The sequence below is a fragment of the Sciurus carolinensis genome, chromosome 1 (genome assembly GCF_902686445.1).
Source record: "Sciurus carolinensis chromosome 1, mSciCar1.2, whole genome shotgun sequence".
In the NCBI taxonomy this organism is placed as follows: Eukaryota; Metazoa; Chordata; class Mammalia; order Rodentia; family Sciuridae; genus Sciurus; species Sciurus carolinensis.
Genome location: NC_062213.1, coordinates 32,111,455 through 32,137,950, shown reverse-complemented (window position 1 = coordinate 32,137,950; position 26,496 = coordinate 32,111,455). Strand labels below are relative to the sequence as shown.

The following is a 26,496-nucleotide window of genomic DNA, read 5'->3' as shown; positions in this document are numbered from 1 at the left end:
TAAAAAAGTTCGCGTATTAGCAAAAGGTAGCATGTGGAATATAATTGGGTCTTATTTTTATACATATATTTAATTGTAGTTCAAATCTACCCATGGAATTTATTTCTCTCTATTCATTAAAAAAAAAAAAAAAAGGCATAGTCATATCTTAGTATCAGTGGGGGACTGGTTCCAGAAACCCCTCACAAATATCAAAATCTGTGGATTTGTAAGTTTTTTATATAAAATGACTAGGATCTGCAGGTAACCCATGCATAGCCTACCATATACTTAAAATCATCTCTAGATTATTTATCATACCTAATATAATATAAATGCTATGTTTAAGATTGTTACACCATATTATTCAGGGAATAATGACAAAAAAGGTTTGCATGTGTTTCAGTGTAGACACAAGTTGAAAAAAATATTTTTGACTTCAGGTGGGTTAAATCAGATGATGTAAAATATGCAAAATGAAGGGTCAACTGTATTCTCTGCTAACTCTGCTCTAGACATTGTTCTACAAGTCAACTGCTACCAAAAGGAATAAAGAGTCATAAATAAAAACTGGTAAACACTACAGGGATAGTCCCTACCTCTTAGAGCAGAGTCTGCAAGAATATAAAGTCATTCATCCCACAAATATTTATGGAGGTCCTACTGTGCATCATGCATTCTTCTAGGTATAGAATACTACATCAAGACAGACAAGAACTCTGCTCTAGTGAAGTTCACATTCTTGGAGGGGAAGATGGAATAGACAAAAAATGAATGATGTAACATCGCACAGGAGTAAATGTCATGAAAAAGTTAAATAGCACAATATGTAGCAAGTCATTCAGCAGAATGAGTTAATGGCAAGTAATGGCCCTCAGAGAAGACTTTCTGAGAAGACTTCTGCACGAAGACCTGAATAAAGAGGAAGAGCCATCCATGGTAAGAGCTGGGGGAAGAATTTTCAGAGCTGAGCAAATAGCTTGCAAAGCGCCTGAGGCAGGAATGAGCTTGTCTGTTGGAGAAATAACAAGGAGGGCAATGTCATTTGGGTGTCTGGAATGTCGTTTGAAGGTAATAAATGATGAGGCCACTAAGGGGTGTGGGGCAAATCACAAAGGACTTCTTGGTAAGGAATCTGGATTTTGTTCTTATATAATGGAAAACTATAGGGGGATTCTAAGAAAGCAAAGGACACATTCCTATTTATTTTAAATTAAATCAATAAATTGTATATGAGATGAGCATTATTAAGAGAAGGCTCAATGTGAAGGGGAGAGTCAGGGGTAAAGAAGGCCTGCAGACTCCAACAGGAAGGGACCCACTAGCCCTAGCCCTCAAACCTTGAGCTTCATCAATGTAAACAAGCTGGGGAAAAGCAGCTCCTCCCTTGCTTAAAAATCAGGGTAGTACACCCCAGTAATCCCAGCCACTCAGGAGGCTGAGGCAGGAGGATCACCAGTTCAAAGCCAGCCTCAGCAAAAGCAAGGTGCTAAGCAAATCAGTGAGACATTGTTTCTAAATAAAATATAAAATAGGGCTGGGGATGTGGCTCAGTGGTCCAGTGCCCCTGAGTTCAATCCCCAGTACCCCCTCCAAAAAAAAAAATCGGGGGGGGGGGGTCTATTCTTCAAAGGAATTTGGTGAAGACATTTCCACAAACCTGATTTAAAAGAAATCATTCCTATTTAATTTTCTTGGCAACTGCCATTTTTCCCCAATCTTTATGCATAAATCAAAGATGTATAATGTCTTCAAGTTTAGAGACAAATTATTAAAAACATACTCATCTACTCTCTACTCATTTCACACATTTAGGAAGTCCCCTTGTGAATATAAAACTCAAGTACATCCTTTCTGGCTTAGTATTGCACAGTCACCAATCAGCAAAACATTCGGCAAAAGCAAAACACACTTCCTAAACATTCTAGAACATCTTAGTAAAATTTTGACTTATAAATGAAAAGTAACGATAGTTAAAAAACACAAGATATGGATGTTAGTAAGTTTCTGTCCCAGAATGTTAAGAAGACATCATTACAAAGGGGCAAACACACAATGCCAATTAAATTTATTGTTACATACCCAAGATGTGGTCACATCCAGATATTTGATACGTTTGCTAATAATTCTGAAAAGAGCTATATGATAGAAGAAAGTCTCTGGATGCACATCCAGGTATTTCATTCAGTAAAACTTGTGATGTTGGGCATCAGTGTCATACTCCTCTTTGCTATCTGACAAGTCGAGATAATTTTGTCATCCTACCTCATGTTAACTAACAAGTTACCATGGAAAGTTGGTCTTCCTGAATTAAATCCCTCATGTCAGGAGATCAGTGCCATAACAGATCCAGTACTTATGGTGACCAGTAAATCATTTGGCCCTTTGCATACTTTTCTTTATGTTCAGTCGTAAGACCAGAGAAGTGGAAGAATGAAATTTGAGAGTGTAAGTCTCATAAAGTGACTTCTAGTGATTTCTCATGTCTTACAAAGAATTTTTAAAATTCCCCTTCACCAGTATTCAAGGAAGGGAACAGATTAACATAAATTATCAGCTAGCATTGGTAACTCGCATTTATTCTGCATCAAAAACGTTCCTGACAGTGATGTCATGCACTGCATAATAATCACCATGCTTTGATTAATTATTTTGTCGAATAAATGGATGAATTAATTTCACTTACATACACTGATAGCCTCAGTTTCTGCAGTGCATGGCTTCTTACCCAATAGCAATTAATTTGAATCAAAATATAAGTAGTACAAGTGGCTGTCTAGAGTACCCCAAATGGTTACATTTAAAAAAAAAAGTTCTTCTGATAGATGGAAACAAATATCATACAAGAAATTTACAATTTGGAGTGAAGGAAACTTCTAATTAAGGAAAACTTATGAGAGCCTTTAGCAAATTCTTTGCTGAATGCATTTGTTTGGTTTCTTGATCCTCCAACCAATCACATTAACAATGACAAAAGATATGCAAATTTAAACAGACAATAGTCAAGCCAAACTGCTCTGACTCATACCAACTGAGAGACACTTTCGGCAAGTATTCAGCCTGAATTCACTCTTGCAAGGGTCCATATAACCCGAGAACATTTCAATAGTTATGTTTGGCTAAAATCTGAAAGCTATGCCATAATCATTGACCAAGAACAATGCAAACAAGAATCAAATTTATTTCACAAAATAAATTAACATATGAAATGTGTGCATGACTTAAGCCCAGTAGAATTATGTGTTTACCCTGTCACTGCTGAATAATTGCATAGCAACACAAAATATGCATTTCTATGTTTGAATCACCATTTTGATTGTATGTTTTAAGCAAACAAAACATTACATTTTTGGTGGAATAGATCATTCATGACAATTTGGGACTAAATTTCTGAGTCCACCTCAAAGAATCCAGACCAATTTATCATGATTGAATTCTCATTAAAAAACTACACGGATGGTAAGTTGAGAATAATAACAAGCTATTCAACCAAATTCATTTCTTTACTATAGAAATAAGTTTTGCCAAAGGAAAAACTGACATTCTATTTTTAACAACTATTGTGAGTAGTGCCTAAAAATTAAGCTATGGGTATTAAAAGACTGCAGAATTCTGTTTGACGTCTCTTCTTCCCACCTATTGCTATTTCACCTGCAGTCTGTTATAGGAAGACTAACTGCAATTCCAAGTTTGGAAACTCTAGAACAACCAAATTCCAGTTAACATGTCAAATGAATTAACAGTGATCTTAGTTCAGTCCCTAGTGGACAAAAGTAGAACAACTATTACTTGGCATGATTCAGCAGAGCTGATCTAAGTGATTGTGACCAGACAGGAACAAAAACGAGCATTTGTCCCATCCCTATCTTTTATCCTCTTAAAGAGTAGCAGAGGACCGACCTTAAAGAAGCCTGCTCATGTCCCTTCTATATGCACCACAGGAATCTGTTAACCATAGCTCTGGGGCAGAAGCTTTTCACAAACAGGAACATTGCTACCCTTCTAGTAACAGTCAGTTGAATTCACTTAACTGCTGCTTACCTGTTACACAATTAGCAAAGACAGAACAGCTGCAGAAAGTGTGTTCAGAATTTAATAGGAACAGTTTCAACACAAACTTTTCAGAGGTTCAATTTGATTTCTATAGATTGGGATTAAATGCATATCCAACATTAACAATCATCTGGATATTGAGACTCCCACATGGCACTATCTCTGGAACAAAATCCCTGGGAAAGGAGGTACGTTAGGAATACGCAGAGCCTGCTTGATGTGTTCAGCCTAAATCTGCAGGTGCATGTCTCCGTGAACAGCCAGGGCTGGCTCCTCCTCTCATTGTGACAAATAATCCCTTCCTGATGAGTACTCATTAAAACTTATCTTCTTCATTTTTTCTCAAGCACAGAAGGAATAGATGACAGAAATAAGTCCTCTACATCCTGCCACTTGCTGAAATTAAGAGTTCCCTTTACTCATACAATTTCTCCAACCAACAAATATTATAAAGCTTTGACAAATAGACATTCAGTGGTGATTGCAAAATCCTAGTTGCATAAAGTTTCCTGGTGTAAAATTGATTTGATCCTAAATAAATAGTCATTACAATTTTCTCTTTTCCACCAACTGGCTTAAGAGGTGTCATGTATAACTAATTAGAACAAATAAAAAAAAAAGAGGTGCATGCTTTCTTTTTTTAAAGTTGGGTTTTGACAGACGGAATACTCAAGATAAACTTTAAAAAAGAGAAAAGCAGAGTTGTCATAAAGTGCCAGTATTAGATACACAAATCCCGGGTGTGAGGAGCACCCTGCATTTTAGACTTACATAAGCCCAGAAACCTTGGCTTACTCCGAAAGTCAAACCCAAAGAGCCCGCTTGCATTTGCAAAACACTGCCCCCCTGGAGCAAAAGGTAAACACACTCATGCCCCCCTAAGGGACGCTAAGTTAGCTGCAGAGCAAGAAGAGAAAAGGCTTCATGCAGTTAAGAAACTGAAAGCAATCACTTACTTTTTGTAGCCACTGAGTATAATTTTCCATCACATGCTCCAGATGTTGAAGTTTCTGGGAAGAGAAATCCGGTTCCACGTGTGGAGCATCTCTCTGCAGAGCGTTTGTGTTGTACTGGTCTGTCGTACTCTCACGACAGTTCCCGTCATGTTCAGGAAGAATGAAAGTGTAGGCACATTGCCCATGTTGAATCCGGTTATATCTTCTCCCACCGTTTTCTGGACTCCGGCGCTGGTTGCTGCACCCTATGTGAGTCAGAATGGCAGCGAAGAAAGCAAAGGAAAGGAAAACTGTCATTGTACGGCCAGCGCTCTCCTTCCGTGTCTCTCGCAAAACTTGCTCCTCTCTTCTGACCTTTAAACTAGTTCTTTATTTCAGGTAAAACTGCTTGTTTGTTTGACTTTTTCCCCCTCAAAGAAAGCGTTTGCAGAAGAATCATAGAAAACTAGCCATTTGTTAGCTTTGTTCTCAAATGTTATTTTTTATTTCACTGTAATGATAGTTTCCTTCGTTAAAACTTGAGATATTTATTGCATAGTAGCTGAGATTTATTGTTTCCTCTCTGTGTAACCGTTCAGCGTGGAGCCTGCCTGAGTCAGCTGCCTGTACATACTCTAGACCCTTTCCTCTGCCCTATCTGCTGCAGATCTGCTATTTTCTCTCAGACCTCAGTGAGTTTTATTAAGGTTGCACATCCAAGCCAAGCTGGAAGCAGGCAGCCTTTCACAAGATGACTTGACAGGAATGCATGAGTGTGCCCCTATGCTAAGGATTGCTGATGGCTTTGGGCTGCGGATCGTCTTACAAATTGGCTAGATGCGCATGACCTCGATCATGTATGGGCCTCCCGCCCCTTCCGCAGACAATTGCCCTCAGCCTGTAGCAGATTCACGGGAAATCAATAAATAGAGCAGTCCACCTTAATACACTTTTGGTGCGTATGCTGACCTACTAAAATCCAACAAGCCAGCTGTATGTTTTTAAAGTTACTATTTAATATAAAACGCTGAAGAAAGTGGGCACAATGTCCCATGAAATTATTTTTAATAGTGAATGATAAATCTGTATAATTATTGCATTTCTTCCAAAAAAACATTATTTTTGACTCTGGGGGAAAATGCATTAGGAACTATTTTTAGAGACAGTATTATTTCATTGTGTTCACTTAGAATTTTAAGAGTTAGAGGAAGGAGTCAAATAGGATTAAATTATCAAGAAAATCACCATAATTTGTCACTCAAAGCAATATAGCATATGCATATTAAATAGAATTGTCTAAGTATCTTTTGGGATATGGATTTTAAATGAAGCTGGTTGCCTGATCAAAATGCAGCACTTGTGGAAGCTCTGTGTATATAAATTGAGCAACTTCCCCACAAAAACAATGTGGTTACAGTTTAAGACAGTTGCCTGAAATTATTAATTCCTGTGGTACGTGCTAATCATATATTTCACAAGAACCTCTTTGGTGTTGCTATGTCTATCTTTAACACTGGTATGGAAATTCCACATAAATCCTCTGTGGCTGCAGAGAACCATCTGAGAACAAGCATCTATCAGGTATGCCAATGGCCTGAACAGGAGAACTCTCTGTGGTTTTATTAAGGAAGAAAGAAAAATGATCAGAAGGTGTTTTCCCAAATGTGTAACATAAATATTTGCACAAAGGGACCAGTGAAATATAAAGAACAGGTGATGATTATAGAATTTAGAGTATGGCACTGAGACCTTTACTAGATGTGAGCAGAAAGCATGACTTATGAGTAGGGGTTTTCATCCAGAACTGGGTAACAGGACCCCTCACCAGAGTCATGGTGTGCAAACAGAAGTCAGGGTGTTCCCTCCCGTGTCCTGGAATGGGAGCAGGGCAGTGGGTGAAGGTCAGTAGTGGCTCAAGATGGGCCTTTAGGGAGAAGTTAGAGAAGTCAAAACAAACTCCAGAAAGAATGTCATTAACTTCTGGGGGGTAGGGGGCAAACATGCTGAGATTCATCAGTCCTTTCTGTGCCAATTAACAAATTTCTGATAGGGAAGCAAGTTATGCCAAACACAGCAATAAAAACCTTTCAGCCACTTCTGCAGTCTCCCCTTGTGTGGTTACATGCCTCCTTGTTGTGTGATGTCACTCCTATGCAATAATAATGGCATTTTTTAAGAGTTTACCATTTGTTGGTGCATGATGAGTATAGCTTACACACTATCTCATGTAATCATCACAAAAAACCTAAGGCATGGACATTATGTTTAACCCTATTTTATCATATGGATTTTAAATGAAGCTGGTTGCCTGATTAAAACAGGAAAACTGACTCCCAGAAAGGCTAATGGGTCACAATTCATATAAATGACAAGTAATGTTGCTTGTATGTGAACTGAGCAAAGGGACCCAGAGCCTGTTTCTAAAGAACAGGCCAGTCAACCTTTAGAGACCTCTGTGAGGAAAGAGAGCAATCCCCTAAGGGCTCCAGCTGAACTGATTTACAGACCTAAATCAGGGTAGTGATGGTACTGAGAAAAGAAAGGACTGAAAATTCAGCTTACACCTCCAAAGTAATTTAATTGTTTTTCCCACCAAAAAAGTGACAGGTTTCCATTGCATGCACTTCCATGAACATAAGTGGTCCGGAAAAGCAAAGGTTGTCTGAGAATGCTTTCCAGCATTGCTTGCTTTGAAAATTATCCATGGAAAGAAGACAGTCCAAAACCAACACCTGTAAGTGTTTTGTTAAGAACTAGATACAGCTGAAAACTGGCAGAAAACTAATGGATGAGTGGCAAAGTCTCTATTGAAGTGCTCCTGTTTTTTCAAACAGCTGCGACTGTTGAAAATCTGTCCCTCTGTGTGTACCTCTGTGTGCTTGTCCACGTGAGCTTCTCCTGTCTGAACAAATGAGAAGAAGGAATGCACAATTCCAGAGGGAAACATAGACAACCAAGAAAGGAAAGCCTGAAATACAAGTTCAGAAAAGGGATGGAGGTAAGCAGACTAAGAAAATGATAGGGACTAATGGATTTCCTTGCCAGAAAAACAGAATTCATAACACTGGAAGCCCTAGGGTCAACCTAGAAAAATGTCTGAAGATCAATTTTAAGCAGTCATAATACGGTGGGATGTGCGGGATCAACTCCTGTGTTTTGGAACTCCAGCTGGGGTCACGGTAGGTGCATTCCAGGGTCTTCACTCCCTGAGGATAAAACACTTTCAGGGCCATGGAGCTGACCAACACTGTCACTGATTATTCAGAAATGGTGCACGAGTCAGGGATGTTGAAATTTTATGGAAACATATGAGGAATGGGACAATTCAAAGATTTCTACCACACTTATGAAAAACGTAAACTAAAAATTCTAAAGAACCAAATAATTCTATTCAATTGAATTCTGGGGTAGGTTTATTTTTTTTTAAATGCTCAGGATTGTTCTTAAATTATGAGAACTCTAGAATCAGAAAATGCAGGTTTTAAGGTTCTAGACTCAGATCTACAAGTAGTCATTGTCAATGTTGAAGTTTCCAGTGGGACCAGGAACACTATTTATATGGGAACTTAGTGGCTCTAAATCTGTCTTAAGAACCAGTTTTTGTACTTCTCTTGTGACACTTTCCTGATTTCAATAAGGTTCACTCTCTCTTGACTCTTGGCAAACTTTTCTTAACTCCAAAATAGCACAACTCACATTTTTGTTTCCATTGCTTCTTTTTCTCTTTTTCTTTCTTTTTCCCAGTTTTTTTTTATTGTTGTTTTTAGTCTGTCTCCCTCTCTATGAGCTCCTTAAGTGATCTCTCTTTCGTAATTGATTCCTAGTACTCACTTTACATTTCCTTTGAAGGAGTGAAAGAAAGAATGAATGAATGAGTTAATGGACTAATTTCCCAATTGGTGCAGCTTTCTGACTATCTGGCAACTGCAGAATGGCCATATCTGTTGCATTTGTTGAGGGGATTTGCCTAGAGTCTGTACACATAATGGACTGGGGATGAAGGCAAAATTATTCTAAAAAGTGAATTAGACACAATAATATAATACAACAGTAGTATGTACCTAGTACAATAGTTGTATGAATAGTATAGTACAATAGTAGTATGTACAAAAATCATGGTATTTTCGTTGCTTAACAAATTGCTTTTTCACTGAATGTTTACAGAACCCCCACAATTATGTATTATGATTCCCATTTTGCAGATGAGAACATTCGGGCATGTAGAGATTAATTGCCAAGATCTATGTTCTGTTACGTAATAGAGCAGGAATCTGTTCCTTAATCCATGTAATTTTGAACTATATTGCTTACAGGAATACTTCCACATCAGAAAGCAGGGACAAAATATTTCTTGAAATTTAGGGAACAGGAACAGCATGGCCCCTAAATTTTTTTAAAAATTTTATTTGTTCCAATTAGTTGTAAATGAAAGTACATTTGATAGATGATATATAAATGGAGTGTAATCTCTCATTTTTCTGATTATACATAAATTGTAGGATCACATTGGTCATGCAGTCATATATATACCTGAGGTAATATGTCTGTTTTACTCTACTATCACTCCTTCCCCTATACCCCTTTCCTTCCCTTCCCTTCACTCCCCTCTACCTAATATAAAGTAACTCTGGCACCTATAATTATAGTTGGTCATCTCTTCTCACCCAAAGTCTCATAGGTTCATATGAAGATCTTTCAAAACAGGGTTAATATTAGCCAGGATGCACCTGTACAGTTGTCCCACCTGATTTTAATAGACAATCTGATTGATCTGGCTGTATTTTGAGTCCACTCCGAATGATTAGTCTTCGCCATATACCTATTACAGATCTTGACTATTGTTGCAACTTTAAAATAAAATTAAACTATGTAAATTAAAAAAGAGTTTCTTTTTGACAAACCCCATCAGGAACAAATGAAAGGAAGCACTCCTCTGGTATTCACACAAAACCCTGTGATGGCAGGACAGGAAAAGCCTTCTCCCCTTATCCTGAGCACAGTGGGCCTCAGTACACTCAGGGAACCATAGTCTATGGTTCTGCTCTGGTGCTTTCAGGGATCAAGATTATCATCAGGGCTATGGAAGCAGCAGCTGTAATAGGAGAGCTCTTAGCTGTGTGCTGGAAGCGGAGTCAACACTCCTTCATTCAAATGTGTAGGCAATGAAGACAAAAATGCCACAGGGGGCTACATCAGAAAAAGAAGGGAGGTGATATTACCAGGTGACTGACAGATCTGTGTGGGTACATGTGAAATATCTCTCGAAAACTCTCAGGCAAGTTGGGAGGACTTTGCAAAGAGCAGTGGACACTGCAGCAGGTGGGGTGGGGGCTGGAGACATGTAGGTATAAACATGGTCCTGGCTTCTGATGAGAGAAATTGCTGGTAATTGGTTTCTTGCTTGCTAAGTTGTTTTTTAACTATAGCAAAGCAAGTTGTAAACAGTTGAGACAGAATTAATTTGTTCTACCGAATAAAAGAGGAAAGGAATAAGATACTCAAAGAAAGATCTGGAAATGGGGTGGGGCTGGAGCTGGAGAGGTTTGGAGGTTCTGTGGAAGAAGTGTCTAAAGGGAGAGGAAGCTTGTGGTTGTGTGGTGATGAGAGACTGAGGAAGACATATAGAGTAGGGAGGTTTGGAATGAAATGGTGTTTCCCGTGAGATAAAACCCCTCCTAATTTTTTAAGCAAAATGCATGCTTTGGGGCAAGTTGTTTCTTTAGAATGGATGAGAAGAAAAAATTTTCCATGCTAACAGCTAATATGTGGATTATACAGACTATTAATGTGAACACAATTTGTTCCATGTTGGTTTTCTACATTGGATCAGAGTCTGGAGGGCTAGGACTGTGTTTATTTTATAATAACTGTATCTTCCTATCTTGCCATATAGGAGGTATTAGGTAAGCATTTGCCACAGAACAGTCTGATTGTCCTTAATTCTCAGTGATGAAACCTAAAGACATGGAAACATCACCTATTCCTTTAGAGGCTTCCAAGTGCTGGTCCTACTTAGGGCCCAAAATCTCACTTTCTATAGTCACATAAAGCCCATAGATGTCGTAGAATTCCAAGCAAATCCTGGGATTGATAATAGAATAATACCTGACACTCCAAGCCATCTATGAAGATGCATGCACATAGTTGGAAAAAAAAATTCAAGAAACATCCCAGAATTACCTTCCCGGGTTACATCACTTGTAATTTTACAATGGAGATAACGTCTACAAGTATACAAGTCAGAAAGGAAAACAAACAGCTGGGGACGAATCCAGCAGATGCCAACACTCCCCTTAAACACAGGTGGAGAAATACTGCCACTGGAGATTCAGGGAGATGAGATCCCAGGAGAGAAAAAGCCTAGAAGCAACTTTGCATTCACTGACTCTTCTTTCTTCTCTTTTTCCCTACAGATGTCTCGATTCCTAGATAGGAGAAAAAGGAAAAAAGAGAAAGCCTCTCTCAATTGACTTTTTCTACCTAAGAAAGACATGTATTTACATGTTCTCAGAAACTCTTAAAATGAGAAGCCATTTTCCAGGAAAGGCTGAAATTATCGTTTGATGGATCATGATACCCAGTGGTGGCTAGTCCTTATAGCCAAAGCCGATAAATGCCATCCACTAAGCAATGACTAATGACATAGGACTTCCTGTTCAGAGGAAAAGCTCTTTGTGTTAAAATCAGACTTGTGACAACCTCTACTCACTCTTGGAAAAAGGATCTCTCACCAGTATTGTTAGCTCAGATATTAATATTATATTCACAAAATTTTAATATTAATATTATATTAATAATACATTAGCATATCATGTATTATAATTACATGCTATTAATATATTATATTGTATTATTATATATTATTTAATATAGTATGCATAATATATAATATACATAAGTGTTCTGTATATTATATATTATGCATAATATAATAAACTTAGGGAATTTTTATTAATATTAATATTAAAAATATGAGAATAAGATCTAAAGTTTTCTAAAATCACATTTTCTTCCTCTTTGGGTCTCACTCTGGTACTCTGTTAATCTAGCCTTACTTTGTAGGTGAAACTGTCTCATGGCTCCTGCCCGATTGGACCAACTGTTTGATACTGAAGGTAGGACATCAACTGCTTGTTTTCATTTTGTTTTATTTTGGTTATTTCTTGTCTGTCCTCTTACATGTTGGATAACACTGGACAGGACAGTTCTAAGTTCTGCTATCTCATCTGTAGAATGAGGACAGTAATAACAGTAACAATTGGATACCAGTTTCATGCTGTGAAGATGACATGCGGCACTGGATATAAGGCACAGAGCACAGTGTATGAAGTGTATACTTGCTATACATGTTAGTTCTTGTTTCTAGATGTGTCTTCTTTCTTATGTTCAGAAATGGTCCTACTTTCCTATCACTTCACCCTCTTAAATATTTAAGATCATTTCTGAAACTCATAAAAATCACAAATGTAAGAAGCACTTTTAACTTGGGAGGGTGGGCAGAGCACAGTGGCACATGCCTATAATGCCAGCAATTTGGGAGGCTGAGGCAGGAGGATCACAAGTTTGAAGCCAGCTTCAGCAACTTGGGGAGGCCCTAGGCAACTTAGCGAGACACTGTCTAAAATAAAAAAGGGATAGGGGATGCAGCTTGGTGGTAAAATCCCATTACGCAACCCCCATCCCCCCGAAAAGGTTTGGGGAGGATAACCATCTTCAAGAGGAGATCTGGTAAATACTTCTAGTTTCTCAGAGGGCGGGGACTTCCATGTTCTGCCTCACTGTTATATTTCCTGTGCCTGGAACAGTGAGTACCTGTACATAAGAAGCCCTGAATAAATATCTATGGAATGAATGAAACAAATGTTGGAACAATTTTAGTAAGAATATTCTACTTTGAACCCTGAGGACAGATAAATTTCTAGCAGACCAAACAGAAATGTAAACCAGCAGGGTTTGGTAGTGAGTATTTGCTGCCCTCCGGGAGCACAGGAGCAATGTGGATGCCGTTTGGAGGTTCACCACCATGACTTGTTATCTAACTCATTTCCAGTCCACTCAACTGGATGACCTTATTTTTGAGAACTTCTTTATGGTTGGACTTGTAGCATGTAGCCTTTCATTCTGTTTCCTGGAAGATAGGGTGTTTGCCTTTGATACAATGAAAATGGACTAAAACACTACCATTAATCTCATAAGAAGCATGGCAATCATTGTGACTTGTATATAAGCAAAGGAAAACTTACTCTACTTTTTTTATCCCCAAAGTCAATATTGCTCCCCATCAGGCTCTAATCAGATTAAGAATTTGGCAATTAAATTAGGAAATAGATACCAGCAGTATAGAAAACATTTAAAAATGATTGCTTTAATCAGGTTCTTAATTCATATATTATCTAGCTAAGACCAGTCCTTCCAAAGGCAACCTTAAATATAGTACCCATTAAGTCTGAAAAGTTAACACTTTTTTTACTGAACATGATTTGTTTTTCTCCTCTTGATCTTTCTTTTATTAATTTTATTTAATTAGTAAAAGAATTGAGGCAATTAAAAAAAGGTTAGGATAAGTGATAACTATAATGACTGAAAAAATAGAAAAGATTATCGTCACTGTTTTAGTCAGCCATTTTGCTGCTTCAACTAAAAGGATCTGACCAGCACAAGTATAGAGGAGGAAAAGTTTATTTAAGGGCTCACGGTCTCAGAGGTCTTAGTCCATTGAAGGCCAGCTCCATTCCTCAGGGCTCTAGGTGAGGCAGAACATCATGGCAGAAGAGTGTGGCAGAGGGATGCAGCTCAGGTCATGGTGATCAAGAAGCAGAGAGAGTCTCCACTTGTCAGATACAAATATATACTCAAAGCCACACCCTAACTCCCACCTCCTCCAACCACACTCCACCACTTCACTTACCACTTGGTTAATCCTTACCAGGGGATTAAATCACTGATAGGGTCAAGACTCTTACACAACCCAGTTTTTTCTCCTCTGAACCTTTCTGTATTGTCTCACACATGAATTCTGGGGGGACGCCTAACATCCAAACCATAATAGTCACCATTATTTTCCACTTTTGATATACACAGCTGGATCATTTTTAGCTTCAGAGGCACCAAGCCTGCATACTTTACAAAGCGTTTCCTAGATTTGTATATTTGTATTACCTTCATGATGTTTGCCATGCCACTTGTAGTACTAGTATTATCCCTAGTTTCCTAAATTCAAATTTTATAATTTCTCCATATCCGAGATATATTCTAAACATTACCATCTGGAAAAACTAACACTCATTTATTTCCTAATATCTGTTAAAATAAATACAGAATATTAACAGGAATATTCAGTACAACCCATCAAATATTTCATGTCCCAATGGAATGTGGACCACACTTTGAGGAGCCACTTAGTTCTGTCAAGAGTACAGTCATCCTCTCTTGCAAAATGAATGAAACAAGCCCTCCCTTCCACATGTCTATGGAAAGAATATCGTAATTGCAGTTCCTCAAGATTAAGGGCATCACGTGCAGCGTGTTAGAGGGTTGTTTCCATTCTGTAGTGCAATCAGGTGTGTAAACAATGCTTTTGAGACGGATTGTTGCATGTCTGAGAGAGAACACATGAGGAACTTTCCTATGTCCCACCCAGGAAGTCATGGCAGGGACTGGTAGCAGCTTTATTTACAATGTTGTGCACTCACAGAAGTGCCCACTGAAGGTCTGAAACTGAAACTAATGATTGACCAGGGATTTCAATAGCTCTTCTCTTAATTCTGGCAATGGAAAGAAGAGAGAAGTTATTTAGTGTCTGAAGAGTAAATCTTTGCTCCTTTTTAGTCTTGCATCTGGAAGACTGTTGTGGAAATAGTAAACAAATTTCTCCTCCAGAGCTGCATTCCCCTTGAAGAATTTACATTCCTTCCCCACATCCTTCAAAAAGCCATAAAAACACATCAGTTCAAAAGAGGGGAAGGGGAGTTAATATTTAAAGGAACAGTTAGGAATCAATTACCCTCTGTTTAATAACAGCTAACATTTATTGAGTACCTATGTTATGTGCAAGACTCTGTTAATCACTGTTTTTGCATTATCTCATCTTGTTGTAATTTATCTCTCATCGGTTACAATCATCACAACCACCCAATTTGTAGGAACTTTAATTACCATCACTTTACAAAGAAAAAAACAAATTTAGAGAAGTTTCAGGCAGTACTAAAAACCGGATTTTCTGATGCTGGACCTGAGGCTTTAAACAATTTTGACAAACCTACAGACAGTCTTTTAAAGCATCTGCTCACGCGGATTCCCAGTTAATTATCTTCCTGATTTTAGTGTACATTCCCTCACTTGCTCATCCAATATGAAGCACAGAACTAGATAGCCAACTGGACAAAAGGGAAGCTAAAGGAGTTCAAAATGAAAGCTACTCCAAAAAGTTAATAGAGTATATTTACAGTATGTCAACCAATTTGCATACATTATTGAATTTAACTCTTAAAAACACAATCTTACCTATTCACAGATGAAGAAATTAAAGCATTAGAAAAAAGGAACTTGCTAAGGTTATATAGAAGTGTTTTGTTTTTTGTTTTTTTTCTTTTTTGTTACCAGGGGCATTTAACCACTGAGCCACATCTCCAGTCCCTTTTTTAAAAAAAAGATAAATACATAAATATATGTATTTTTTTAATTTAGAGACAGGGTCTTCCTGAGTTGCTTAGGGCCTCCCTAAGTTACTGAGGATGGCTTTGAACTCATGATCCTCCTGCTTCAGCCTCCAGAGCAGCTGGGATTGCAGCTGTGCCAGAAGTGGCATTTTTTTTTTAACCAGGTCATATGACTCAAGGGCCCAATCATATTAATTAATATGCTAAGGAAAATTCTCTCAAATGCATGAAAACAAACCATCTTCGGATTATTTATATGAAGGTCCATAGCCAGGTCTACCCTCACCTTCATGAAGTGCAAAGGACAAAGTTAATTCATTGTTCTCAAAGTTTGACCCTGAATGGACAGCCTCAACCTCACCTGGAAACTTGTTCATAATGTACAATCCTTGACTTTACCCAGAATTACTGACTCAGAAACCTGAGTATGGGGACCAGTTTCTTTTAACAAGCCTTGCAGGTAATTCTGATGTGTGCTCAAGATAGAGAACCACTATTTTAATTCTTTACTTCCTAAATCTAGCAACCTCATGATTACTTAAGAATTTCACCTAAATCAAGATGTGTGGGCTTGCTCCTGGATGTTCTGATTCACTTGGTGTAGGGTGTAGCCTCTACACTGGTTCCTTAAAGGGCACCAGGTTCTAATGTGTAGGCATGGTTGAGAATCAACGGCTTTAACTGAAAGTACTGAGAAGAAAACCTGTGAAAACATTTAAGTTGGTTGAATACAGAGAAATAAAGAAGTTACATGGATAAGCCTGACATAATTCTGGGGGATTCTTTGATTCTAGGAGCATAAAACAATGACCTTAGTGCCTTGAAAGTGTTGTATATTTAGTTTCTGGAGCATTTAGGAACACAAAAATTACTACAAATTAAATAAACTTGACCCAAGAGATTAAACACCTCATAGGTCATGTTGTGTTGTTGTTGAAGTTACTTACCTCTTAGATTTATATTCTTAAAGCCTTTAAAGAGTAAATTATTTGTGTCTCAGTCACTCATGAACACAGTGATGACTCATCTAGAAGTTACCATTGCTGTTATGATGACGTTTTTCTCTGATCTCATGAACCATTTCTGTTTTTCCCCAAATAAGCCATCAGTCTTCATGTTCTTCCCACTAACTGCTCCAGTATCTGATTTCACATCTGGGATGAAGAAAGTGATTGGGAAAATAGCAATAACAATCGCTTTTCCCAAATAATCTGCAGAAAGGCTTGGCATTACTAACTGTGCTCTCTTAATTATATAATATAGGTGGATCCTACATTTTCCATGAAAAAAAAATGAGGTTTTTGAATGAGCATTTTCTTGTATCAAAATGGCACCACATATTCAAAGCAGGACTATTCACAACAGCCAAAAGGCAGAAACAACCCAAATGTCCATCAATGGATGAACAGATAAGGAAAAGGTGGTATAGACATGTAAGGGAGTATGATTTAACCACAAAAAGAAATAAAGTTCCGACACATGTGACCACATGAATGAACCTAGAAAACATTATGCTGAGAGAAAGAGACCAGAGACCAAAGGTCGTATATTTTAAGACTCCATTTATATGAAATACCCTAAAAAGGAAAATCTATAGGGATAGAAAATAGTGATTAGCAAGGGTTCTGGGTTGGGGTGACTGGTGAGTGACTGCTTAATGACTACAGGGTCTTCTTTTGATGTGTGGAAGATGTTTTAGAATTAGATAGAGGTTGTGATTATATAGCATTATAAATGCACCAAATGACAATGAGTTTTATGATTTAAAATGGTTTATTTTATATCTTGCTTCACTTCTATAAAATATGTTTTTAAATAATTGGCAACATATTCCCAAATAGCACATTTGGCATCTGCCATTTCTTGTGTTATTATGGGATGAACTGAAATAAAACATAGATTTTTAAAAATATTTATTTTGAAATAATAGGCTAAGAAGAAGCTACAAAGATAGTACAGGGAGAGTCCATGTACTCTTCACCCATTTTTTCCTACATGTTACAGAAATAACATCATAACCAGGTCTTAGACATTGGAACAATGTGTGTGAATTGTTTCATATAGTTTTATCACAGGGAGATCCACATAGCTACTATCACAATCTTGCAGTTCTGCCACCCCCTTGCTAAGGAACCTCGCTTGCACTAGTTCTTTGAGTATTAGTTTACTCATAGTAAATATGCACCCTCATTCTTCATATTCATAGGTTGTAATATGAATAAAATGTGATATAATGTGGGAAAGAGCTATGAAAGCAATAAACTTAGCACTATCAGGAGTGCTGGGATACACTATGTTACCCTACACATTTAATATTCAGTAAATTCCATTTCCTAATGTATAGTGAGTAAGGTCCACCAGGAAATAAAAGCAATTTTACAAACTCCATGATTAATTCTTGGGGATGCTCAATCAAAATGTATTTTATCCATTGATTTGAAAATTCTACTTCAGGTCAAAAGTTGGTTCCTTGTGTTTTTATGCCTATTTATTCATCCCTTCATTCAACAAATATCTATTGAGCTATGCTATATGAGAATCATTGCTCCAGATATAGGGGATTGAGCAGGAAACCCAGACTTTCTTGACAACACACAGTTTACCCTCCAGTGAGGGAAGATTGAAAAATAAATTATTAATCTATATCACATTGCATAGAGTCTATAAGTGATTAGTGATTTTAAAAATTAAATAGGAAAGCAATAAAAAGAATATTGTCATAGTGGTAGTGTGAATTTTCAGGAATGCTTTCACTACAAAGGTAATTACTTGAACAAGGATTTCAGGAGGTGATCTACTAGGCAGAACAATACCTCCACTTTTTCTCCTAAAAATAGTCCACATTCCTCAAATCTGTGAAAATATTGCCTTAAATGGCAAAAGAGTTTTGTGGATATGATTAAGGATACCAACATTAACATGGGGCAATTACATAGGTGGGAACTATCCAATCACATGGGTCATTAAAATCAATACACCTTTCTTAGTTAGGGCCATAGAGAGAAATTGTGTGGATGGAGGGTCAGACAGATGTAATTTTTCATTTTGAAGGTAGATGAAGGATCCCACAAACCAAAACATATTGGTGGCCTTCAAAAGTTGGAAAAGCAAGGAAATGGATTCTTTCCTAGTCTCCAGAAAAGAAAACAGACCTCCCAATACCTTGATTTAGTCTGAGGAGAACTGTGATGTACTTTGGAAGTACAAAACTGTAAGACAATAAATTTCTGTTTTCTTAACCACTAAGGTCATGGCAATTTGTTATAGCATCAGTTAAAGACTAATACAGTGAGGAAGTATCTTCCTTGTTCAAAGAGCAGCGTGGAGGCCATTACATTTGGAGGAAAGCAGGAACAGAAGATAAGGCCAGATTGGGAAGGTATAGGTAAAAGGTGATGGAGGGCCTGGCCAGCCAGTATAACAACATTGGTTTTTACTCAGATAGTATACCATGGTGGAGTTTTGAGCAGAAGAATGGCATTATCTGTCTCATATCTTAAAGGGATACCTCTATCTGCTCTGTAAATGAAACAAGAAGTCTAAGAAGTGAGTGAGGAGGATATTTCAATGACCTGGATAAAAGTCTTGGTGACTATAACAAGGTTGATGGCTACAGAGACAAGAGTTATCAGGTAAATATTTTGAAGGCAGAGTTAAGCAGATTTTTAGGTAGTTTGTATGTCCGGTGTGAGAGTTCTCCAAGGTTTGACCTAAGCAAATGGAGATTTGAATCCTGTTAACTGAATCAGAGAAGATTGTAAGAGGAACAGATAAGGGAAAGGGAGATATCAGAATCTTGGTTTCAGACATGTTAATTTTGAGAGTTGTATTGAAGAGCTAACTAATAAGCATTAACTGTATGACTTTAGAGTTCAGGGGAATATTCCATAGTGAAGACATAAATCTGAGGATTGTTAGGGAGTAGATAGATGGTAGAAGCCATGAACCTGACAGTGATTATCAAAGAAGTTATCTCACTGGAGCCATGGGTAAGCCCTTGGAGGAGATATTGGAATCTGCCCTCTTCCTTTTGCGCTCTTGAGTTCATTCTCTCTCTCTCTCTCTCTCTCTCTCTCTCTCTCTCTCTCTCTCTCTCTCTCTCTCCCTCTCCCTCCCCCCCCCCCGTTTCCCCAGCTGCCAAGAGGTGAGCTGCCATGCTCCCTGCCATGATTTGCTGCCCCACCACAGGCCCCCAAACAACAAAAAGCTAGCCAACCATAGAATAAACCTCTGATCCTATGAGTCAAATAAATCTTTCCTCATTGTAAGTTGTGTATCTCAGGTGTTTAGTCACAGCTATGAAACACTGACTAACATACCTGGAAAATAAGCAAAGTATGTGTTTCAAGGATGGTGATCAACTACAACAAACACAGCTTTTAAATCAGGAATATGAGGGTTGAAAATTGACCAATGTTTTTGAAAACATGCAGGTGGTTTATGTTTGATATAAGAGTTTCAGAATAGTGGAGATGTGGAGAGCTGATTCTGATTACACTGGTTTAGGGAAGACAGGAAGGCAAGGAATTGGCATCAGGAAACAGTGATCCTATGCAGGAGATTTTCTATAAACAGCAACACTGATCACAGAGAAAGAGACATCCATAAAAAAGCACTTGAAATGGTTTCACACTGCATTTTCAGTTACTATTATGGGAAAATAAGGACAGAAGATTTAAACCTCAAGTCATGGTGTGAAACATGGCTAACCTGGACACATTGATCTCATGGAGATTGGCTTTGAGGATTTTTGTTTATTTGTTTGTTTAACACCTCATTATGACAGTAGAGCTAAATCATATCCTTGAACTTTCCAATAAACTATCCTACACTCCCTTGCACAAATAAGAAAATTTTATTCTAGGAAGTATTGGTGCCAGAAAATAAGTGTTACTGAAGACATACAAATGTAATATGTCTATTACTTGGCTTGATAAACATTTTTAAAATGAACTATTTTTTTTTCTTTTACGGTAAAAGTTTGTGGTTTCCTATTAGAGGGGGCAGTGATTAGCAGTAGAAGGCCTGTGCTTGGAGAGGCATGTATATTTTTGGTTTCATTCCTTCCTCCCCCTAATTATTAGGGGATTTTCACCCTGTTTAGTTGTAGAAAAGACCACCTAAATAGTGTGGAATGACTTGGCAACATATTTAGAAGTAAAGAAAACATTGTTTAGGGACATCTAGGAATGATATCTGGAAAATTACTTGTTTTCTGGTCTTATAAATGGCTTTTCTTAATGTTATTTCCTTTACGTATGAAATAATCACATCTCCTTCCCAATTCTTTTATTCAAATGTGATATTAAAAGCTACTGATGAATAAGGCAAATGTCATTTTACCTGGAGAAGAATGGTAAGAAGACATACAAGTAAACTTGGTATTTTAAGAAACCTGATTTCAAACAAATATTCCCAAATACTTAGAGATATTTGGTATGTGAACAAAATGATACCTCAAATCAGTGGAAAAAAGATTTTTAAAAATAAATTATATTAGGACAACTGAGTTGTCCTGGGAAAAGATAAAGTCAACTTCATTCTTTTTACTGTTTAACAAGAAAAACTCCATATGAGGTTGTTTTACATCTAGAAGCAAATACATCTCATGGTAATCAAAAATTCTTAAATGGATTATAGATGTTAAGTTAGAAAGTCCTAAGATGTAAAAAGTCTGAATATCAAACTAAAAAACAGTTATAAATAAAATCAAAAGACAAATTACAGAGAAAAAAACAACTGTAATTCATAGCATGTAAGAAAAGTACAAATTAAAACTATGCCAAACAATCAATGTAAACAATCATATTGGCAAAAGTGCAAGTTACACAATATCAATTTGTTGGCAAATTTAAGGAGAAACTTATAGTTTTACATGTAACAGGTGAAAATGAAATAATATAAATTCTATGAAGGGAATTAAAATATTTATTTGATTGTGAACACATTTTCCTTTTACCCAGGATTTTGCTTTGAAGAATTATCCCATAAAAGCATGCACATGAAACAATGTATGTTCAAAGCTATTTACTAAAACCATGTTTATAATAGCAGAACAACTCAAGTGTCAACAAATGCTAAGTTGTAATGCATAATATACACAGAAGAGTACTACCCTGCTATAAAAAGAAAAGAGGAAGCTTCTAAGTGTGGATGTGGAAAGATCTCCAGGGTACATTTCTACTTGAGTTGAAAAAAAAAACCAAACCATAAAATAGGATATACAGAATAATATCTCTTGTTTTCAAAATGAGGGTGACTAGGGTGAACAGGGACAGGCATTGGAAAGGAACTTGATCATATGAATGTATAAACCATTGAAATAAAAAGTTGAATTAAAATAGAAAAAAGAAAGGTCATCAAATCCTGCTTTTCTTAGAGACCAGGTAAACTTTAACAGTAACTGAGGCATCCTAAGCTTGATTTCTTAGTCTATAAAAGGGCAAATACAAACCTTGCTTTTCTCAGGTTTCTTTAGCAAACAATATATTATATGTGAAAATGTTTTTGAACCATGAAATAACAGGAAAGGAAGATAGATTCCCTTATATTTTTTCTTAAAATGCCAAATGTATATACAAAGTAGGCAACAATCTAATTGAGGAAGTCTATGGACACAGAACCAGTATAAGTTCAGTCATTCTTCTCATTTTTTGTTAATTCATTTATTCTTCTTAAATTTTCTGTGCCCACAAAGCACTTCTCCAGGCCTGGAAATAGAATGGAATAGAGAGTAGACGAAAGAGTTGAATCACTGGGACAACAGCCCCTCTAAATCAGTCCCTCTAGTGCATGGATCTTCTCTTTCTTCTCCTGGTTGTCTGGTGGCTAAGGGGATGCTTCTGGCCTCTTGTCCTAGTGCCCTCACACACTGCAGCAGCACATTCTTAATTCTGTCCACAAATTTTGTCATTTCTGTTGTTGCCTAGTCCACCAAATCTGCCACTTTGGGAGCCCCATCTCTGAGGAAGGCAGCAATGGTGCCAAGGCCAGGAACAGCCATGAAGACAACTTCTTGGATTCGCTTTGCACACACTCCACTTATATAGCCCAGAGCTCCTCTTCTGCTTCCATTTGTGGAAGCTAGCAATGGTTAAGTCCAGGTACTCCTGTGACTATATAGTACTATAGCCTGAATAGTATGGCTTTCTTCAAGCTTCCTGCAGTTTCTCACTTCAGGTAGCAATTTCTGTCCTTTCTCTACCCTTATTTTTAGTGAGCCATGAAAGCCCTTGGCATAGCACTCAATCTCTCTACTGACCCCACTTCTTCCTCCTCTAACCACTAATGAAGGTCTGATTTTCCTTCAGATGGACCTGTGGCTTCCCATTCTCATCCCTGAAGTGTCACCAGCACATGGAGTTTTCTCTACGGATGTCCCTCTCAGTTTTAGTCAAACCTTTGGAAAGAATGACTCTGGGCAGGTAAATAAATACTATGGGTCCTCGCTGAGACCTCTACTAAGCAAAATTACAATTCCAGAACATCCTAGCCTTGGGTGTCAAGTGCCAGATTTTCCAAAAGACAATAACCCAAAATTTACCAAAATTTCCTCTAAAACTATTCTTCAAAGTGAATTTACCCTGTGTTTATCCTGTAAGCAAAGTGACAATGTTTCTCAAATCCTAGCACATATGCTACTGCATCACCTGCTTAGTCATGACATCAGTAAAAGGAGCAAGAACATTAATTTTTTAAAAAATCAAACCCAGAATTAAGGTTTTTATATCAAAACTATTTGGGTCAATCTCCAGGGGCAAATATCATTAAATGCTTAAAATAAACATATTTCTAAGCATCAGAATTTTTTTTAAAAAGTACATCATTATGGTAAATCCTATATTAATAAGAAGTATATAATTCTGGTCAATCTCCAACAGGAAATACATTTTAAAAACTTAAGATAAACATATTTCTAAACAGAATTTATAAAAATAAGTGCATTGCTCAGGTGAATCCTATATTAAAAGGAAAAAAAGCATAGACATTCATCTTACTTGACTGTCACAGGCTATGGAAAGAGAAATCATGCATCTCTAATACCAAGGGAATGCGTATCAGTGTAAGGATTCCATGTTCAGCAATACTTCAGAATGAGCTGAATTATGTTTTTCTCACCTTGAGCTCAATTTAGAAGAATTCTGTCTCTCATGTATATTCAAATTCCCCACAAAGAACTGAAGCCATAGAATTACTGTGGTTTCACAAGCTCTCAGGGACTTTCATAGAATGTTTCTAGATTCCACAGGAAATTGTTTGCTACACACTTCCTTTTGCTTCTGTCTTCCATAGTCTAAAAGAGATCGCTTTTCTTTCTGATCTCCAGCCATGGCCAAAGTGCTAACCTATCTGTCCTTGCATTGCTTCCTGGATGCCATGTCCCATAACCTTGTGCTCGACCTCTGCATGACAGCTGCTCCCATGGTTCTGGCTGAGGCTGCTGTATTTACCTACCAAAAGAAGCAGCCTTTTGGCTCCCCTCACTTACTGTATGCCCACTGCTCCTGGCTGCAGGCCTCCTGACAGGTTGCTCTGTCAAGTTTATTAGGTAAAAGGTCCTGAAGGAGCCTCCTTCGACATAGATGGACTGCTTAATGCTACTGACATCTCCTCAGCAAGCGAGCAAATATTACTGCCCTGACCTCTAAACCTCATGCTCATGACCCTTAAATGAGGTCTTTTCCCACAAACAGCCATGGTGCAGTGAGGATAATTAAATCCATGCCATTATAGGTAAATTAGAAGCCCAAAATACAGATTAAGACCTCACGATTTTTGCACAATTAATCTAGGATTTGGATAGTTATTAAACAAAAAGAAAAACTCTAAAATAAAGAAAAATCTCTACTTATTGGCGTCATTTTGGGAGCTAATAAATTCCCCATATGATCAAGTAAAAAATGTAAACTTCTTAAGAGGTCCTAAAATTCTGGAGTTGTATGATTTCAATAACCCTTTCATTTTGTAGATAAGAAGACTGTGGCTCAAGGATTTGCCCCAGGTTACAACGACATTCAGCTGGAAGCTGCATGACTCACGTTTATAATATTTTCAGCGTGCTTTTTGTAATTTGTATCCTGAAAGACAGGATCAAAATTAGGATTTCAATATCCAGCTGCCAAAAGCAAATTTGATTTTTTATTGACTCTTCACCACTAAAATCTGGTTGGTAGAAAAATTTCTCCCCTCCCTTTCTTCCCATTCTTTCCTGCTTTTCTTAAGTACCTTCCAACCCCAAGATAGAGTTGTATGACATCTGGAAAGGAGTTGAAGGGGTTAAGGATAAATTCTTAAATAGCAAACCAAACAGACCATGGCTATTAATAATCATAGCCATGAAAGTCAGGCTACTTGCTCAGGGTCCAAGAGGAATCAGACCAATCAAAGGAAATTAGGTAGAAGATACAGTTGGTGTTAGGTGAAAGCAAAAAGACCCCATGATCTGCTATTCTGTTCACATCCCTTTGTATTTGTGTACACGTGTGAGGTGTGGGGAATGGTCTATGGTGAGGATGGTGGCCCTGTATTTTCTGCTAGCCTTATAGGAAAATTACACAATTTAAATCCCCAGTCTTGGCATAAAACATAAAACCTGTGCATGCTGACCTCATGGATTTTGGCTCTATTTTCAGCCATCAGTGTTATACTTGGAATTTCTCACCTGAATGCTTTGATACCTAGTAAAGGACATAACAAAATTCGTGGGCTCTGCTTGTAGTCACAGAGACCTGGGTTCAAACCCTGCCCTGACCCTTAGCTGCTATGAACTATGAAGAAGATTCTTAATGGCTCTCAAAACTTGAGTTTCTTCCTTTGTGACAGGGAAGTAACTGTGTTTTCCTCTTAGGAATTATGGTAAGGTTGAAATAAGATAGCACCATCAGTATGACTGGTATTCACAGAGAGCCAATTAGTGCAGTTTTCATTTATTTTTGTAAATTAAGACTGCATTAATAAATAGGAGGGGAAATGCAAACAGTACAGAGAAAATCAGATTGTTAGTTTTGTTTCCTTGCAGTCTAGCAATGTTTAAAAATCCTTTCCAAGAATACTATAAATTCTCCCAACTCCAAGCACAGTGGAATTCCTCCTAATGCCATTTGAAAGTTCACCGGGTTTGAGAAAAGGCTATCCGTGGACGCCATGTTTGATCCAAGAGCCTTGCAAAACACTTTCTGGCCTGGTTCATTTTTATCCCCCTGAGATTTAGATTTTTTCCTGGTCCCTCTTCCCTCTTCTCCCACTTGGTTTTTTTTTTTTTTTCTTTCTGGCACTGCCCAGATAATGCCCTGGGCAAAAAACCCAGTTTCCCTTTTTAATGGCAGCGTTGCCCTCCGGCAATACGAGAGTGAGAACAGGGGCAGCGTGAGGCCTAGGTGGAGAGATCCTCGTCCACAACCGCTCTTCACCTCTCTTCCCCAAGGAGGGCCCTTGGGTATCTTTTGTCTTGACCCTCCTTTCCTTTCTGGCTGTATGTGTTCATCTGTTCCGGGAGAGGGTGAAAGGTCACTGGGTGGAGCCTCACTAATTGCTCTAAGAAATCTCCCAGTAATGCAAGGACATTGGGGAAAACCAGGAAAGAAAAAAATAGACACGCGAAAGAGAAACTACTGCCAAAAATTGTTATTGAATCCCTTTTGGATTTATTTAGAGCATCTTAACATTGCCTATAAATATGAAACCAAACAAATCTCTAAGCTGGCCTGTTTAGACCATCTCGACATTTCAATGGAAACTAAATCTATGCCTCTGGGATGCCAAAATATCTGGATAAAAAGTGAAAAATTGTGTCAATAAACAAGTAACTGTTAAGCCTATTACCCAAGTCCAGCCCTATGCCCAGGCACTAATGAGAGGATAAGAGAAGTACC

The 26,496-nt window shown here is 37.7% G+C and overlaps 1 protein-coding gene and 1 long non-coding RNA gene across 4 annotated transcripts in view; one reads left to right on the top strand and one right to left on the bottom strand.

Annotated features, from left to right (window-relative positions):
- Positions 1-5,746, bottom strand: part of Angpt1 (angiopoietin 1) — a 229,385-nt gene extending 223,639 nt beyond the window's left edge. For 2 of the 3 annotated variants that reach the window (XM_047525067.1, XM_047525077.1), the window contains exon 1: positions 4,989-5,743. In XM_047525067.1, coding sequence (XP_047381023.1) covers positions 4,989-5,285 — 297 coding nt within the window. In that variant the 5' untranslated portion in view covers positions 5,286-5,743. Of the gene's footprint in view, positions 1-4,988 lie in introns of all 3 variants that reach the window. The other variant, XM_047525088.1, reaches the window with a different exon arrangement.
- Positions 5,005-25,604, top strand: LOC124964596 (uncharacterized). The gene is made up of 5 exons (XR_007105002.1): positions 5,005-5,366; positions 7,802-7,965; positions 12,030-12,082; positions 22,936-23,049; positions 24,594-25,604. It is a non-coding gene; the product is annotated as an uncharacterized LOC124964596 (long non-coding RNA).
- The last annotated feature ends 892 nt before the right edge of the window (positions 25,605-26,496 follow it).